This window comes from Oncorhynchus clarkii, chromosome 13, assembly GCF_045791955.1.
Source record: "Oncorhynchus clarkii lewisi isolate Uvic-CL-2024 chromosome 13, UVic_Ocla_1.0, whole genome shotgun sequence".
In the NCBI taxonomy this organism is placed as follows: Eukaryota; Metazoa; Chordata; class Actinopteri; order Salmoniformes; family Salmonidae; genus Oncorhynchus; species Oncorhynchus clarkii.
The window spans coordinates 38,795,019-38,813,207 of NC_092159.1; the positions used below are offsets into that span (position 1 = coordinate 38,795,019).

Here is an 18,189-nt window from a genome sequence, read left to right on the forward strand (position 1 = left end):
CAGGACCAGAGACATTTGAATGAGAGTCTTATTCGGTTAGCACTCTCTATCAAGCACCTCTCAGGGTGTGCAATATTACCCCCAACCCCCCTCTCTTTCCTCTTCTCACCTTTCATGTCACGCAAACAGCGCCAGGAGTCCTGAGTAGCCCAGAGGGTCATCCCTGTCTATCTCCCATACCCCATGGCTACATTCACAATATCTTCTACTCTTTCCAGCTTATTTCGGGTCATTTTGAGCTCCATCAATTCAGAACACTGTCAGGACACATTTAGTGGAGGTGGAAAGAGACCCTGTGTGTCAGATCTCCACATAGACTAGTGGCTCAATGGCCTCACTGTGAGAGAACATGAAACCAGATCTTGTCCAGTCCAATCACCTCAGATCCACTCAGGAAGTCAACATACAAAATTATACCTCAGCTGTTTCACTTCTCTCCCCATTGCTGAACCCTCCACACCCTGTGCAACCCCCAGCCCTCCCCTGTCACCATCCCCTCGACCCCTAGCCTCCTCACCTGGCTGAGCTGGGTCTCCGAGTTGACATAGATCTCACACACCTCGCAGTGGAAGTTCTTGCTGGGCACCCCCACGCTCCCCTTGGTGCCCAGGCGCTTGCTCTTGCAGGCCGAGCGCCCCCCAGCCCCCGCCACCTTCCCCCGGCGCCGCGGCTGGACGCTCTGGCCCTCCAGCATCTGCTTGTGCTTCGTACCTGGAGGAGTGGATTGGGAGGAAGAGAATGTCACACACACTCTGGAGCAGGTACAGCATATACAGTGGGGAGAACAAGTATTTGATACACTGCCGATTTTGCAGGTTTTCCTACTTACAAAGCATGTAAAGGTCTGTAATTTTTTATCATAGGTACACTTCAACTGTGAGAGACTAAAACAAAAATCCAGAAAATCACATTGTATGATTTTTAAGTAATTATTTTGCATTTTATTGCATGACATAAGTATTTGATACATCAGAAAAGCAGAACTTAATATTTGGTACATAAACTTTTGTTTGCAATTACAGAGATCATACGTTTCCTGTAGTTCTTGACCAGGTTTGCACACACTGCAGCAGGGATTTTGGCCCACTCCTCCATACAGACCTTCTCCAGAACCTTCGGGGCTGTCGCTGGGCAATACGGACTTTCAGCTCCCTCCAAAGATTTTCTATTGGATTCAGGTCTGGAGACTGGCTAGGCCACTCCAGGACCTTGAGATGCATCTTACGGAGCCACTCCTTAGTTGCCCTGGCTGTGTGTTTCGGGTCGTTGTCATGCCGGAAGACCCAGCCACGACCCATCTTCAATGCTCTTACTGAGAGAAGGAGGTTGTTGGCCAAGATCTTGCGATACATGGCCCCATCCATCCTTCCCTCAATACGGTGCAGTCGTCCTTTACCCTTTGCAGAAAAGCATCCCCAAAGAATGATGTTTCCACCTCCATACTTCACGGTTGGGATGGTGTTCTTGGGGTTGTACTCATCCTTCTTCTTCCTCCAAACACGGCGAGTGGAGTTTAGACCAAAAAGCTCTATTTTTGTCTCATCAGACCACATGACCTTCTCCCATTCCTCTTCTGGATCATCCAGATGGTCATTGGCAAACTTCAGACTGGCCTGGACATGCACTGGCTTGAGCAGGGGGACCTTGCGTGTGCTGCAGGATTTTAATCCATGACGGCGTAGTGTGTTACTAATGGTTTTCTTTGAGACTGTGGTCCCAGCTCTCTTCAGGTCATTGACCAGGTCCTGTCGTGTAGTTCTGGGCTGATCCCTCACCTTCCTCATGATCATTGATGCCCCACGAGGTGAGATCTTGCATGGAGCCCCAGACCGAGGGTGATTGATCGTCATCTTGAAATTCTTCCATTTTCTTGTAATTGCGCCAACAGTTGTTGCCTTCTCACCAAGCTGCTTGCCTATTGTCCTGTAGCCCATCCCAGCCTTGTGCAGGTCTACAATTTTATCCCTGATGTCCTTACACAGCTCTCTGGTCTTGGCCATTGTGGAGTGGTTGGAGTCTGTTTGATTGAGTGTGTGGACAGGTGTCTTTTATACAGGTAACGAGTTCAAACAGCTGCAGTTAATACAGGTAATGAGTGGAGAACAGGAGGGATTCTTAAAGAAAAACTAACAGGTCTGTGAGAGCCGGAAGTCTTACTGGTTGGTTGGTGATCAAATACTTATGTCATGCAATAAAATGCAAATTAATTACTTAAAATCATACAATGTGATTTTCTGGATTTTTGTTTTAGTCTCTCACAGTTGAAGTGTACCTATGATAAAAAATTACAGACCTTTACATGCTTTGTAAGTAGGAAAACCTGCAAAATCGGCAGTGTATCAAATACTTGTTCTCCCCACTGTATATATTTGCCATGGGGGCAGGGAGAGAAAAATGTATAGCTAATTTCCTGCTATTCTACAAATTTTTTGTCGATTTTTTTCTTCTTCTCAGTTTTAAAGCTAATAGCCTGTAATAAAAATAAATAAATCATGGCATATGACGTGTCCCTATGCTATCCGAGGGGGCTGCAGGGTGTGCTACGCCAGAGACTGTAGTGTTCGTACCACTGTTGTGTGCCTCCAGCTGGGATGTAGAGTTGACAGTGACCTTGCACACGGGACAGTGGAGGTGTGGCTTGATCCTCTTGGGGTCCTTGACCTCCTCACCCCCCTCTGTTCTGGAGGTGTCTGGCTGGCTGCCTGACTCCAGGGCTGTTCCAGGGGCCTCTGGGCCCTGCTCAGGGCCACTGGTATCTGAGGCTCCGCTCTCTGAGGCCTGGGAGGAGGGGGACACCTCTCCCTGGGGCCCGGGGGACAGGGTGGCCAGCTCCATGGAGGACACCTCAGATACAGGAGTCAGCATCACAGAGCTGCTGCTGCCAGGGCTCTCGCCCAGCTTCACAGCCTCACAATTCACCACTCGCTCCAGGTCAGCAGGCAGCAGATCTGGGGAGGGGAAGGAGAGGAGGCAGTGGTCAGTCACTGAACATTACACTGGGTGGTAAGGGAAGAGTGAAGAGCTCAGTGCCTGAACAAAGCCACCGAGGTCTACAGTTGATCACTGCAGTATGACGTTCAGTGACCCATAGGCCACTTCACTTCACTTAAAACCTCAACATCTGGTGGAATTGCAGAGCGCAAAATTCAAAAACAGAAATACTCATAATAAAAATGAATAAAACATACAAGTGTTATACATCGGCTTAAAGATGAACTTCTTGTTAATCCAACCGTTGTGTCAGATTTCAAAAAGGCTTTACGGCGAAAGCATACCATGCGATTATCTGAGGACAGCGCCCAGCACACAAAACATTACAAACAGTTACCAGCCAAGTAGAGGAGTAACAAAAGTCAGAAATAGCGATAAAATGAATAACTTACCTTTGATGATCTTCATATGGTTGCACTCGCAAGACTCCCCGTTACACAATAAATGTTTTGTTCGATAAAGTCCCTCTTCATATCCAAAAACCTCTGTTTTGTTGGCACGTTTTGTTCAGTAATCCATTGGCTCAAAGGCAGTCACAACATACAGCCGAAAAATCCAAAAAGTATCAGTAAAGTTCGTAGAAACATGTCAAGTAATGTTTATAATCAATTCTAAGGTTGTTTTTAGTCATAATAATCAATAATATTTCAACCGGACAATAGCTTCGTCTATATAAAAGAAAAACAAGAAAGGCAGCCGCTCTTGGTCGCGCGCAGAAAACAGCTCTGGGACTTCCCAGGGTGCACTTCCCAGGGTCCATCTTACTCTCTCATTTTTCAGAATACAAGCAGTTTACAGGCAGTTTACTTTGGGCACGCTTTTCATCCGGATGTCAAAATACTGCCCCCTACCCCAGAGAGGTTTAAACATACCACTGTATTCTCTCACAGGAAACATTATGTTCAGAGACAGATTTGTGTTAATCTAGTCTGTCCCTTTGGGTTAAAAACAAATGCTGATAGTATAGCTGAAATGCTAATTCATGAAATGAATAAGTAAATGCTCATTCCAATGTACTGACTTCAAACGCTTCATATTGCAGAACGTGTTTATAGATTATGGAAACAGATTGTAAAAGTAGCATTGCAAGCAATACATTTGTGAGTGAAAAGTGACATCAAATAATGGTTGTTCTCATTTGAGGCTAACATGGAGTATTTGCTCCTTTCTGTTTAGTCATTTATCTACAAATGACCATGAAGCGTTTGAAGGCAGTGCATTGGAATGAGCATTTACCAATGCATTTCATGTGTTAGCTTTGTGGCATTTCAGCTATACTATCAGCCTTTGTTATTTACCCCGAGGGCCAGACTAGACTAACACAGGGTAGATTCAATCTCTCTGTCTCTCTCTCGCTATCTCTCTCTTCAAATATCAACTGAAGGTCCTGAAGGCTCAGTCAATATAAACAAATGCATCGACTGCACACACACACACACACACACACACACACACACACACACACACACACACATATTATGATGACATTTTGTGACGTTTTGGACTCCGGTGAGGGGTTTTTCGGCAGTTCAGTCACAGAACAGTTTTTCTGGAGGCAAGCCGAAGTTCGGAGCCGGAATCTAAACACCTTCATCTGTGATTGCTTAACAGTAGGTATTCTTTAATAAAGTCTTTGTTGTCATTCAAAGAGAAATGACTCGTTTTCATGCAAATTTTTCCATTGAAAAATACTGCACCAAACATCTTAGTTAGATGTAAAATTGTGCAACTAAGACCTCTTCGGCAAAAACTTCTAAATTAATGACATATTTCTCGAATAATTCAGACTATTTTGAGGAAATGTATACAGGCTATGGCATCTCAAAATGGAAAAACATTACTATTGCCGTTATTTCTCATTTTTAAGAGAGTATGAGAGCACACTCGTTTGGTTCGGGCTGGTTCGGGCTAGCCGAGTTCAGATAGGCGCTAGCCGAACTGAAGCACCCTCTCAAACACCCTTCACAATCCTATTGGCCACATTGATTTTCTCTTCCAAGTCCCAGAGTAAATTCATCATGGAGATAAGCGCTCTTCCTTATCGTTCTCCTTCCGGAGGAGAAGGAACCCTATAAGGCTGAGATTAGACAATCCTTCCTCTCTGTAATGTAATGCGAGACTGGCTCCTGGGAGATTCAGGTCCCCCCTCCAGCAGGGGATTGGTATGATCCTAGGCTTATGTGAAAGACAAAGATTGGGCCACCTGAGAAGACTCTGGGGGGGAGGGATAGTGATCAATGGATTTAGCAGGAGGCCCAGAGAGGAGGACAGAGGGAATTAGTCCCTCCTCAGACGCCAGACGCCTTAAACTCATGACGGGTTTTATTCTGAGCAGGAATGTTTAAGGTATCGTATCGCTGTTCACTTACAGTGCCCTAAGAAAGTATTCACACCCCTTACCCTTTTCCACATTTTGTTGTGTTACAGCCTGAATTTAAAATGGATTACATTTAGATTTTGTGTCACAATACCCCATCATTTCTCAGTTGAATTTCTCATTTCTCAGCGAAATGTTTACAAATTCATTAAAAATGAAAAGTAAAAATGTCTTGAGTCAATAGGTATTCAATCCCTTTGTTATGGCAAGCCTAAATAAGCTCAGGAGTAAAAATGTGCTTAACAAGTCACATAATAAGTTGCATGGATTCACAATAAAAGTGTTTATCATGATTTTTTAAAACTCCCTATGGGAAAATGAATGGTGGAAAAACGAATGGAACCATTTCCCTGTTTGACCACTAGGTTTTACTGTGGGGCTCTATAAATACTTTCTAAATGCACTGTATAAGGACTAACTCTGTAGGAACTTCTGGTAAGTTCTTCCCACATTGGTGCACATTATACAGATATATGTCAAACATGATACAGCTTGACTTTGAAACGTCCAACAACTCCAAATCAAATAGCACCCTTACTTCCTAGACCTCAAATGTCTTAAAAAGAAAAACAACCATGGCAGTGATGCTGCAGAGTAGCACGACACAGATGCATCTTTGGGTAAGCACACACCTCTTGTCAGTCAATGTCCTCCTCACTCATTCCTGACTGACTGAAGTGACTGTCACCCCAACGCTGGCTGCCAGCTCTAAGGCCAGTGTATTGGCAGTGAAGAGCCCCACACTGTCTGAGGAGTGGAGGGCTACAAATCCCTCTCCTGCAAAGAATCGATGTTCAGATCGATGTCTTGTTGCGAGTCACTCGCTTATTTGACCATGGAAAGGCAGAACAGTCCAATTAAATCAGTGTGTAGGGCTCAGACTGTAAACCGTGCAGTATCTGAATACTGTATCTGTAAACTGTAGCGTCAGAGGGTATTGACTACATGACAGAGCTGACTGTTGTCATAGAGCTAGTAGCTATAATAATATTCTGATTAGAAGACTGTTAAAACAAGCTCACTCACTAGCGGAGAAGTGGTGAGACCTCTCGCACACACACACGCACACACACACACACACACACACACACACACACACACACACACACACACACACACACACACACACACACACACACACACACACACCAGCTTGTCTAGAATCACTAGTCCGTGACACTCTTAAAGAAAATGGACAACTTCCTCAAGGGAAATCCACACTATATTTCATCATTAGACGTCTGAGTCTTGTTCCCCTTGGAGACAGCTTCAACAAAAGAGTCAATCAAACGCGGAGGTGATTGATGGTTGTCATTGACGATGCCGGGCCCAGTGTCTCTAGGCACCAGTATGCCGATCTCTCTCTCGCTCTCTTTTTCAAGTGGAAAATCATTCAACAAAATAATAATCATCCTTTATATCAGTCTAATCGAGGTGTAGATTACATGACACATGCCAGCGTTCTAACTTGTAACACAGCTGCATGGGATTTCTACTTATGCGACTCAGTGCATCCAATGGCAATGTCTGTAAAGTCGACTAGTGTGGATATGATGGAATCGATTCCTTGATTGGTTCTCAATGGGTGACAACACGGGCATTTTAGTCCGATTGGCACCTGCCATGCTGAGTTTGATGACAGACAGAGATCATTTCAGTGTTAATTTTGAGTGTTCTCCAATTACAGTTTGGCATTGTAGCGCTCGCCGCCACTGGCTCGCTCTGCTGCATTTCAATTTCACATCGGGCCAATCACACAATGTGGCTTATTAAAGAGCGTACCTCATTGCAAAATTGCCTCAGAACTGTAAAATGGTTGACAACATTAAAAAAACAGGCACAGCTTATCTACTTTCTCTTTCCACCGCCTCTCTTGTTCCCCCTCTCCTCTACCCCATCTCTCTCTCTACCTTTCAGTCATTTCATCTTCTCTCATTTTCTACTCTTTTCGTCCCTGCCGCTGCAACCCACCTTTCAGACCTCTCTCTACGACGACAGAATATTTATATTAGATTTGATGAGTGAGAGCGTTATCTTGCTCCCAGTCCTTTGTCCAGTTTCTCAGAGAGAGAGAGAGAGAGAGAGAGAGAGAGAGAGAGAGAGAGAGAGAGAGAGAGAGAGAGAGAGAGAGAGGCACTGGGGGAAAGTAAAGTGTAGACTCTCTCCCAACCCACACCTCACTTCACCCTGATACCTTCCTATCACTCCTCAGTAATATTCCCTCTAGCATCAGAAAGAAACTAGTTTGAAATGCAGGTCTTAACAGTAATATTTTTCAGGCCAGAATGGTGAAGGGATAGATGGAGGGAGGGAGGGATGAAGGCGGGATATACAGGATAGAGGAGGAAACTAGTCTAGCAAACAGATTCTCGAGTCCCATCGCTACAGATGGATAAACAGGGCTTCTGAATTTAAATGGGATCAATCATGTAATGTAATGGGGTAATGGATGCTTTCTACTGACTTCATCAAAAGAGCACGGCTACATTTACATGTATTGGTCCCAGACTCAGGAGATACATCCATAGTCTAGTCGGGTCTATTGTGGGGGATTTCTCTCATGTCACAAACAGTACACCTACGTCCCAAATAGCACCCTATTCCCTATGTGGTGTGCTACTTTTGACCAGTCAAAAATAGTGCACTACATAGAGAATAGGGTGCCATTTGGGACACCGATTATATAAGTGTGCTGCAGTCAGATCATTCCCTGACTTCACATAACTCTTTGGGAACTCCTGTACAGGGACCAGGCCTTTCTCTACAAGCAGGGCAAACAGAGGGTGCAGGGAGAGTAAATTGAGAACGTAAGCAAACAATCCCCCAGGCTCAGAGCCACCATCCACCACCACCGTGGGGGACAGATTGGATATAAGGCCCAGCTGGGAGGGGCCTGGAGACCACAGGGGGTTACGATTGGATGTTTGGGGGCACCGCCGTCCTATCCTCTCATACCCATGTTCCTGAACGCAGTGTATGTGTGGGACAGGCCCTCCTGTTGTTAGACTTTAAACAGCAGACATGAAATAACACAGTAGAGAGGAGGGAGGGAGGGAGGGAGGGAGGGAGGGAGGGAGGGAGGGAGGGAGGGAGGGAGGGAGGGAGGGAGGGAGGGAGGGAGGGAGGGAGGGAGGGAGGGAGGGAGGGAGGGAGGGACAGGGTAGCATCAAGAAATAATAATGACAAAGTACCGGAAGAGATGAGAGAAGGATGGAGGGAAAGGGATGAGATGAAGGGAGAGGGATGGAGGAGGAGGAAGATGGGAGGACCGGAGAGAAATGGGAGGAGAGAAGACGGATGAAAGGAAGAAAGAGGGATTAGAGGTGGAAAGTGATGGAAAGAGAGTAGATGGATAAGAGGTAGGATGGAGAAGAGTAAAGGGGGAAAGAGAGGGATGAGGGAAGATAAGTGAGCAAAGGTGAAAAGCAGAAAACATCAACAGAAAAAGGAGAGAAAAATTGAAAGAAAGATCATCTACACAGAGTGAATATTGGTAGGTTTCTGTTCTTCCCTTTTCTCCCTCTCACTATCAGTTAACTTACTCGTTGCCTCCATCGGGCCTGTGTCCATGAGTGCGGGGAGGGTCTCAGTGGGAAGTGTAACAGTCGCAGCAGTCTTAGCCCTCTCTCTGTCCCGTTCTCGGTCTCGTTCCCGGTCTCTCTCCCTGCCTGTGGACGTGGCTTCCCCAAGTCGACGCTGACGGTTCTTCTGGGCCTCCATGGCTTTCAGCTTCCGGGCATGTTTATGCCCCTTATAGTGTGCTTCTGCCTGGTTCTGGAAGGGACCCCACAGAGAGCAGAAACACCACAGGAAGGTTAGCAGTAGCACTTATCCATATATTGCTGTAAGACATGCACTTTTAAAAACACTCAAATATACAGTACCTCTGCAAAAATTGAGATGACATTTTCATCTTTACACACACACACACACACACACACACACACACACACACACACACACACACACACACACACACACACACACACACAGACACAGACCTGGGTTCAAATACTATTTAGGACATTTCAGTTACTTTCAAAGACACTTGGAAGTGAATATTTAGATTTTTTATTTGAAAAGACAAGTGGTTGAATATTGGAATGTATTTGGAAATACCCTTGGAAAGTTTTTGGAAAGTATTTACTCGTGGAAAGTATTTACTCCAATACACTGACTCAAATACACTCCCATGCATTTAACCCAGGCATTTGTAATAGGCTATTTATAGAACATTATTTGAAAATACTTTTAAATGGAAGTAGTTGATTCGGGCCACATTATTTGAAAATATTCAAATACACAGAAAATAATTATTTAAATAACAAATATTCAAATATGTATTTGAACCCAGGTCTGACACATGTATGAACACACACACACACCAACACACACTGCTGCCTGTGTGGAGGAGAGAGTCTGTTCCTACCTGATAAGAGCACTGGCACAGTGGGAGGCCAGAGGTATAATTGCATGTGTAATGTGCAAAAAGGAGACAGGATCCCATCTCGACAATCAGAATATTAAATAGGCACACTGAGACAGACCCTGCAAACAGCACGCACGCACGCACACACCACACAAACACAACACACAACACACTACATACCAAGCATACTGTGCACACATGTGCACACACAAATGAACTGCACACACACACCCAACAGAGAACACACACACTCTGTCACATTCTCAGACACACTCAAAACACACACATACATTCTCCAAAAAAGGACATACACACCCTGCTGCACATTTGACCTTCACATTGTAATAATTCTCATGACCCAGCTCAATCCATGGGCAAATCCCCCTGCTATCAGAGCAAATAGAAATAGCAGATGAATCGATACAGAGATCTCTCATTAAAATGTAAACAGATGAAGCTGAGACCTGTATTGGACTATCACCAACTCAGTCTTGTTGGAGAGATGACTACAAAGAAGGATACATGACTAGCAAGCATTGCATGACCCCACAAACACATACAGACCCCCCACAGACAGTGACATGTGCGTTCTCTCTCTCTCTCTCTCTAACACACAAACAGAACCTCACCATACATTCAATTATGTTTGTTTGTTTTGACAAACTGCATTAGGACTGGGTGGAGTTGTGTCAGTAGTTCTAGCTTTCATCTAGACTAATGTTCATTACTGTAAGAATACAGTTTGGTACAATTTTCACAAGTATGTGGTGAATTTAAAACTCTTCGCACAAAACTCCCAACCTGGTAAACACTTGTAACGCAGCCAGCCTTACATTCAAAAACTTTCATTGTGCGTTCATTTTGTTTGGAGACTTCTTTCACCACACAGCCATTTGATCCAAAATAGAAGTTTACTGTGAAATATAATGAGTACATTAGTTTAATCACCTAAACACAACATAATGATGTCTTCTCAATGTAGTTATTTTAACTACCAGTGAATCCAATAGGAGAAAATGCTGTTTGAATGTAGTATCTTACAGTACTGTGAATTACAGTACATTACGCTGTTTTCACATTAGGCAATACACTTGCACTGCAGATTCAAATTGACTGAGCATCAAATTTCCATCATTTCTATCCCACGTGTGATCAAAGGTGTGATCCTTAAAGACATATTTCACAATGTAACAAATGAAATAAACGACAGAAAGATCGTGTTTAGCAGGCACTAGTTTGCATGAAGACTGTCTTGAGCATTTTGCCATAGGTTCTCATCGAAATCGCAGTAAATATCCTTATTATTCACACACCTGGGGAAAAACCTTTCGGTATGGCGAATCGAAGCCTGGTCTGGATTGATGTTATTTGCATGCCTCCTCGAGGCCCTGAAGGAGGGTGGTACACTTAGGCGGATGGCAATCATACATCTTCCACCTGTATTGTAATCGTGTATTGTACTTTACAGTAATGTATTATTTTGTTGTACATGTATTGTAGTGTTCCTGGACATGGCTTAGTTCGTAAGAGCATGGCACGAGCAACACCAGAGTTGTGGGTTCGAATCCCACTGGGGTGTTACAGAACTGTGTCAGCCAGTGTCAAAAAGACCATCATTCTGGGGATGCATTTCTTTCTTGTTTTGGACTTTCTGGATGATTTGCGTATTGATATTGTATTGGTATTGTATTGATATTGTATTGGTATTGTATTGATATTGTATTACTGCATTGTAGGAGCAAGAAATGCGAGCATTTCACTGCACCTGCTGTAACATCTGCTTATATGTGTACACGACCAATAAACGTGGATTTGATTCATTACAAACAGTATTTCTCTTGATCTTGTCAATATTGGATCAGACTCTTTTTTTTTTTTTTTTTTACTGTGATGTAAAATCATTAGTCATCATCATAGTAGTACATTCAAGTATATATTTTACTATTTATGTTTCTACTTTAGAGACATACATTTTCATTATCTATTGTTGTTCTCTAAATCTGTAGCAGACAAACCAGTACACATGTCAAATCTATAGGTTTACCAAACGGATGAAGTAATAGTAAAATATATTTTTACAAAAGAGAAGAGAATCATATCAAAAGTAATGTGAGCATTGCATTGTGAAATTACTTCATATATAGATGTATTGAAATGGGAAACATTTATTTCTAGATGAAACACTGATTAAGTTTGGCAAAAAAGTGACTGTATGATTTTGTGTGTTGTACTTTTTGATGAGCTTTTGTACTAAGAGTTATGAAAATTGCACCAAACCGATAAAAAAAATATATATACAGTATTTAATCATTTTGCTCCTGGGTGCTGATTGGCTGAAACAATGGTGACTGAAATATCAAGGCTACTGCACAAACAGCAAGACAAATAGTTAGCTCAGAATTGATCAAGTAAATGCATTCCTCACTCTTGCTGTTCTGCTCTGTCATGAACTCATAATGATCAACTCACAGCCGTCTCTCAATCCAGCTCCTCTTTAGAATTCAAAGAATTTCCCCTTGCCATATAAATGCAAATAAGTCATAAAATAACCCAAGCCGCAAATAGACCTGAAATGAATTGTGGGGAAGAAATTAGAATGAAGAGAAAGAGTGGGTTCTACTTTGATGGGCAAGCCAATGAAGGAATCCTAAATGCTGGAGAGAAGCGTGGAAGTGACTCACCCTGTTCAATTAAGCTTCTCTCACACAATGAGACCTTCTCATTAGAATGAATACAACACACTGGTGCTCCTTTTGGGTTTTGTATCTTCTCTCAACTGCCTCAGCCTCCATAATAACCTTAATAGCCATGGTACCACACACACACACACACACACACACACACACACACACACACACACACGCACACGCACACGCACACGCACACGCACACGCACACGCACACGCACACGCACACAAAAAGTAAAAACCAAGGCAGATCAGATCCATCAGAACCATGGTCTTTGGCTATATGTAGTTAAATATGTACACTGTGTACAGTATTAACAAACCAAATGATGTACCTACCGTTCTGTGTCGGGAGCTCTGGCTATAAATAAACCAACAGCAGCCATCAACACTTCTTTAAACATTACTTGGACTATAATATTTCACCATGTCGTCTGACTGATCGGCCGTGAAAATGCTTATGAGATTATTGTGCTGTGACAAATCAGCTCTGCTCTCTTTCAGCCCCCGTTACGTTCTTCGTTCTCCAGTCCAACTCCGAGCCATACAGTACGAGACACACAGAGAGACAGGGAGACACAGGGAGTGTGAAATGAACATTAGCATGAGCACTTAGCATTTTAAAAGGCACTGGCTGTCACGTCACACTACCAGACATGAATGCAGGCTTTGAGACTCTTTCTGTCATGAAAAGCGCTATAGAAGTTGAATACATTCTTTATTACACGTTCTCTAAATAAGGCTTCGGTCTCGATCACTATCCGACGATTCAATGTGCTACATCGAATGTACGTTCCCAATTCTTTATATTTCAAATAAACATTACAGAACGTGGAGCTAATAAACAATATCTAATAATAAATAGTATACAATATACCGCAAATAAATACTTATATCATTTTCCATTGAAACTTTATTTACAGTTTGACTGAGGAAGTTTTCCTCCTCCCTATAATAGGCTGTTTAAAGCTCCGTGCCCCCTTGTCTTCTCACCCCCCCCCCTCCCACCGCAGACCCCCAGACCTGACACCTCTCTCCAGCTGTAGCTCGCGTTGTACGGAGGGAGGATGGGAATGGGATTTGCTCTGCCGTGTGAAGCCTGGAGAGAACGCCTGCCACTGTCTACTCTGCTTTCCTTTCCCCCTCAGCCTCAGCTCACCCTCTTCTGTGTCTCTGCTCCTCTTTGAAGATCAAGTCTCCAGAGGATGTGTGTGTGTGAAACAGTATTTGTGTGTTCCTCTGTGTGTATGCGTAAGTGAGAGAGCGAGAGAGAGGGGGACAGGGAGAAAGAGTTTAAAAAAAAAATCAGCCTTTGCCCAACTCTTAGGTGTTTATGTGTTTAAGACATCCCATTTCATTGGTTGTTTGTTTATGTGACTGTGTGACTGTGTGTGTGTGTGTGTGTGTGTGTGTGTGTGTGTGTGTGTGTGTGTGTGTGTGTGTGTGTGTGTGTGTGTGTGTGTGTGTGTGTGTGTGTGTGTGTGTGTGTGTGTGTGTGTGTGTGTGTGTGTGTGTGAGGTGGCAGGAATGGGAGAAATCAAGAGAGGAGTTGAGAATGTTGGATCCTGCCTGGGCTCGTGATTGTTTCTGCTCTTTGCTGATAAACGGAAGCTTTCCCTGCTGTCTAATCCCTCGCACCAATACAACCTACACTCACACACCCACGCACACGCACAACACTTCAGATATCCAGGAATACAGAAAAGCAAATGAATACCTTCCGATTGAATAATAAGAACATTTCACACAGAGGAACACACGCACGAGCGTGTGGATACACACACACAAACGCACGCATGCACGCTCAGAGCCCGACTGCACTCCCTATCAGCCGCCACAGATAAGCTGCTGTGAGTCAGTGAGGATGATAGGAGCTCAGGTAATTTGGAACGGCTTTAATTTCTTAAAACATTAAAGAAGATAGCTGGAAGGAACAAATAAATGTTGATTTCTTCTAACTGTCAAATCTACCAACTCAAGTCTGCAACTGACTTTCCTTCTCTCTTAATCACTCTCTCTCTCTTTTCTCCCTTTCCCTCTCGCAGTCATGCAGACAAACACACGCGCGCGCGCGCACACACACACGCACACGCACACACACATACACGCGCACACACACACGCACACACACACACACACGCGCACACACACGCACACGCACACACACACACACACTCTCTTACCGGGGAGTTGAAGCGCAGGTGACAGATGTTACAGGAGATGATCTGTTTCTTCTTGAGTGGCTGAGGGACGCCAAACGTGTGGTTGATCACCGCCTTCTGCACCGGGTCCATCTGCAGGACAGACAGGAGACCAGGGTCTAAATCTATCAGTCCATCCGTGACCTCTGACCCTATAAATCCACTGGGTTTGACCACAACAAAACTGCATGGAGAATTGGAGACGCAGCTAACGTCAGCCTGAGGATGCAACGGCATGCGAGCTCTGATCCAGGGCAGTATAGTGGTAAGTAGCTAGAGAAAGGGACTTTGGGCAGACAATATAGATGACAGGCCACATGACTTTTACAGTCTACATGCCTAAAGCCTGCAGAGATTCCTGATAGGGGGTGTGAGGCCAGAGCCAGAGGGACTGCTCTGGGCTTGATTAGAATGGCTGGATTGCATGACGACAGCTGATTTCAGTGTGGCCCCCCCATCAGCACGGTATCAAATATAACAATCACCCTGGATCCTTCCCCAGCCTGCCGTCTGGCTCGCCCCGCGCTGCCCTCTCCTCAGAGACAGAGAGGGAGGAGGGGGTGGCTGTGCCCGCTGTGGAGGGCTGGGTTGGAACAAAGTGCTGGGCAAGCCATGTTACACTCAGTGTAACCAGATATACGTCTTCCCTGGCATCACTTCACAACAGTGGCTGTGTGTGTGGATGGCACTGGCTATTGTCTGATACACAACACTAAACAATGGCTGCCCCTCAATACACACACAGGCATGAACACACACACACACACACACACACACACACACAAACACACACACACACACACACACACACACACACACACACACACACACACACACACACACACACACACACACACACACACACACACACACACACACACACACACACACAGCTCTGTTTCTGTGTTGACTCTAAATAATCTGTTTTCAAAAGGCCAGGTGTGGTGGGGTGTGGAATAGAAACAACCTTAAAAGCACCTGTCTTGCATCCTCCACCCTGTGCAACACTGCTTACCCGCTGTTCCCTCAAGGGTAACCCTACACCCCTCTATTCTGGCTCCTTAAACAATGCGGTGCAGTGCTGCTACCTCGGGGAGCAACTAACCTTTCCCTTCCGAAGCCAAAACTGTGTCATGGAATCAGAGCTCCTCTAGACTGTGCCCTCTGGCCACCTTCACAGGGTACGCCGCACACAACTATTTGTTTTAGGGAGCTGAGAGAATGTGGCCATTGTTCGCCCGCAGCCATCCTGAACAGGCCGGTATAAATGCACCTATTGTCCGGCCCACTTCCTCTCTCCCCCCTCCCCCTCTGCAGACAGGAGCTATCTCATGGCGGGCCTCAGCTGAAACGATGATTGAGGTGCAGGGGAGGTGCAGGGGGAGACTGGGGTCTATTTAGCTCGTGAGACAGGTGCATTCATCTTCCCCCTGCACACGCCCCGAACAACGTGTGCCTCTGCCTCACCGGGCCCCAGAAAAACTGAATGTCACCATTGAGACTGGGGCTGGAGTCCCAAATTAGACCCTATTCCCTATGTAGTGCACTACTTTTGACCAGGGCCAGTAGTGCACTAAACTGGGAATAGGGTGTCATTTAGGACACCTCCTAGGAAAGCGGAAAGGTGAGACTGGAAGAGGGGGAAGGGTCCTGGTGATTAATGCCATAGCTGTATTGGTCTGCTGTGTGTTATATTAGCTAGGTCACATAGCCGCTATAGTCTAATTATTCTGTGCCAGAAGTCTGAGGTGGGTGTCATTTGCTGTTATTAACTCTTGAAGGCTGGTTGAATTCTAGGGAGTTGGTGGCAAGCGAAAGGCTATGTAGCACATCTGCTAGCTGTATGCTAGAGAAGTAGTGGTTCATAGATGACTTCATAGTGTGGTGATACTGTCGTTTTCTGGTGGTGTGTTTTTTTCTGTGCTGGAAGGCAGGTTGTATGAATAATGCAGCTGTTACTACTACTAATACTGCTGCTCTGACTGGTTGGCTAGTTTACTCCCTGGCTTTGTGATTGGCTAGGCAGGTTTTCTCACCGGGCTTCCTGGGTGACTGTGGGTGGTGGTCTGCCGGTGATCACACACAGAGGGAGCCTTTCACTTGGAAAGTCTGTACCCCACCATCCGATACAAGACACGTGCACGCTCCCAGATGACCATCCTATAAAGGACACGTGAACGCTCCCAGACCATCATCCGATACAAGACACACGCACGCTCCCAGATTACCATCCGATAAAGGACACGTGCACGCTCCCAGATGACCATCCTATAAAGGACACGTGAACGCTCCCAGACCATCATCCAATACAAGACACGTGCACGCTCCCAGATGACCATCCTATAAAGGACACGTGAACGCTCCCAGACCATCATCCGATACAAGACACACGCACGCTCCCAGATGACCATCCGATAAAGGACACGTGAACGCTCCCAGACCATCATCCGACACAGGACACGTGAACGCTCCCAGATGACCATCCGATAAAGGACATGTGAACGCTCCCAGACCACCATCCGACACAGGACACGTGAACGCTCCCAGATGACCATCCGATAAAGGGCACGTGCACGCTCCCAATCGACCATCTGATAAAGGACACGTGCACGCTCCCAGACCACCATCTGATACAGGACACGTGCACACTCCCAGACCACCATCTGATACAGGACACGTGCACGCTCCCAGACCACCATCTGATACAGGACACGTGCACGCTCCCAGACCACCATCTGATACAGGACACGTGGACGCTCCCAGACCACCATCTGATACAGGACACGTGCACGCTCCCAGACCACCATCTGATACAGGACACGTGCACGCTCCCAGACCCCCATCTGATACAGGACACGTGCACGCTCCCAGACCACCATCTGATACAGGACACGTGCACGCTCTTAGACCCTCCACCTCTCCCCATGCTCCTCATCCTTCCACTGTGTGAATCAGCACCACAGATCTCTGTGTCTCACCTCTCCCACAGTTTTCAGCTGTGCTAACATAATTGCAAAAGGGTTTTCTAATGACCAATTAGCCTTTTAAAATGATAATTTTGGATTAGCAAATACAACGTGCCATTAGAACACAGAAGTGATGGTTGCTGATAATAGGCCTCTGTACGCCTATGTAGATATTCCATTAAAAAATCTGCCGTTTCCAGCTACAAATACACTGTATTTGTTATCAATTTGATGTTATTTTAATGGACATTTCTAAGCGACCCCAAACTTTTGAACGGTAGTGTACACTATATAGGCAAATTGTAGTTGTCAATATGAATAGTCATTCTGATACACTACATGGCCAAAATGTACAGTGGGGCAAAAAAGTATTTAGTCAGCCACCAATTGTGCAAGTTTTCCCACTTAAAAAGATGAGAGAGGCCTGTAATTTTCATCATAGGTACACTTCAACTATGACAGACAAAATGAGAAAAGAATATCCAGAAAATCACATTGTAGGATTTTTTATGAATTTATTTGCTAGAAATCACAAGGT

The 18,189-nt window shown here is 45.0% G+C and overlaps 1 protein-coding gene across 3 annotated transcripts in view; it reads right to left on the minus strand.

The window, feature by feature from the left end:
* LOC139364677 (zinc finger protein 385C) overlaps positions 1-18,189 on the minus strand; it is a 105,148-nt gene that overhangs the window by 9,045 nt on the left and 77,914 nt on the right. For all 3 annotated transcript variants that reach the window (XM_071101615.1, XM_071101613.1, XM_071101614.1), the window contains exons 3-6: positions 14,668-14,778; positions 8,911-9,142; positions 2,568-2,948; positions 518-711 (exon numbers count right to left, since the gene is read on the minus strand). In XM_071101615.1, the coding sequence (XP_070957716.1) occupies positions 518-711; positions 2,568-2,948; positions 8,911-9,142; positions 14,668-14,778 (918 nt within the window). The remainder of the gene's footprint in view (positions 1-517; positions 712-2,567; positions 2,949-8,910; positions 9,143-14,667; positions 14,779-18,189) is intronic.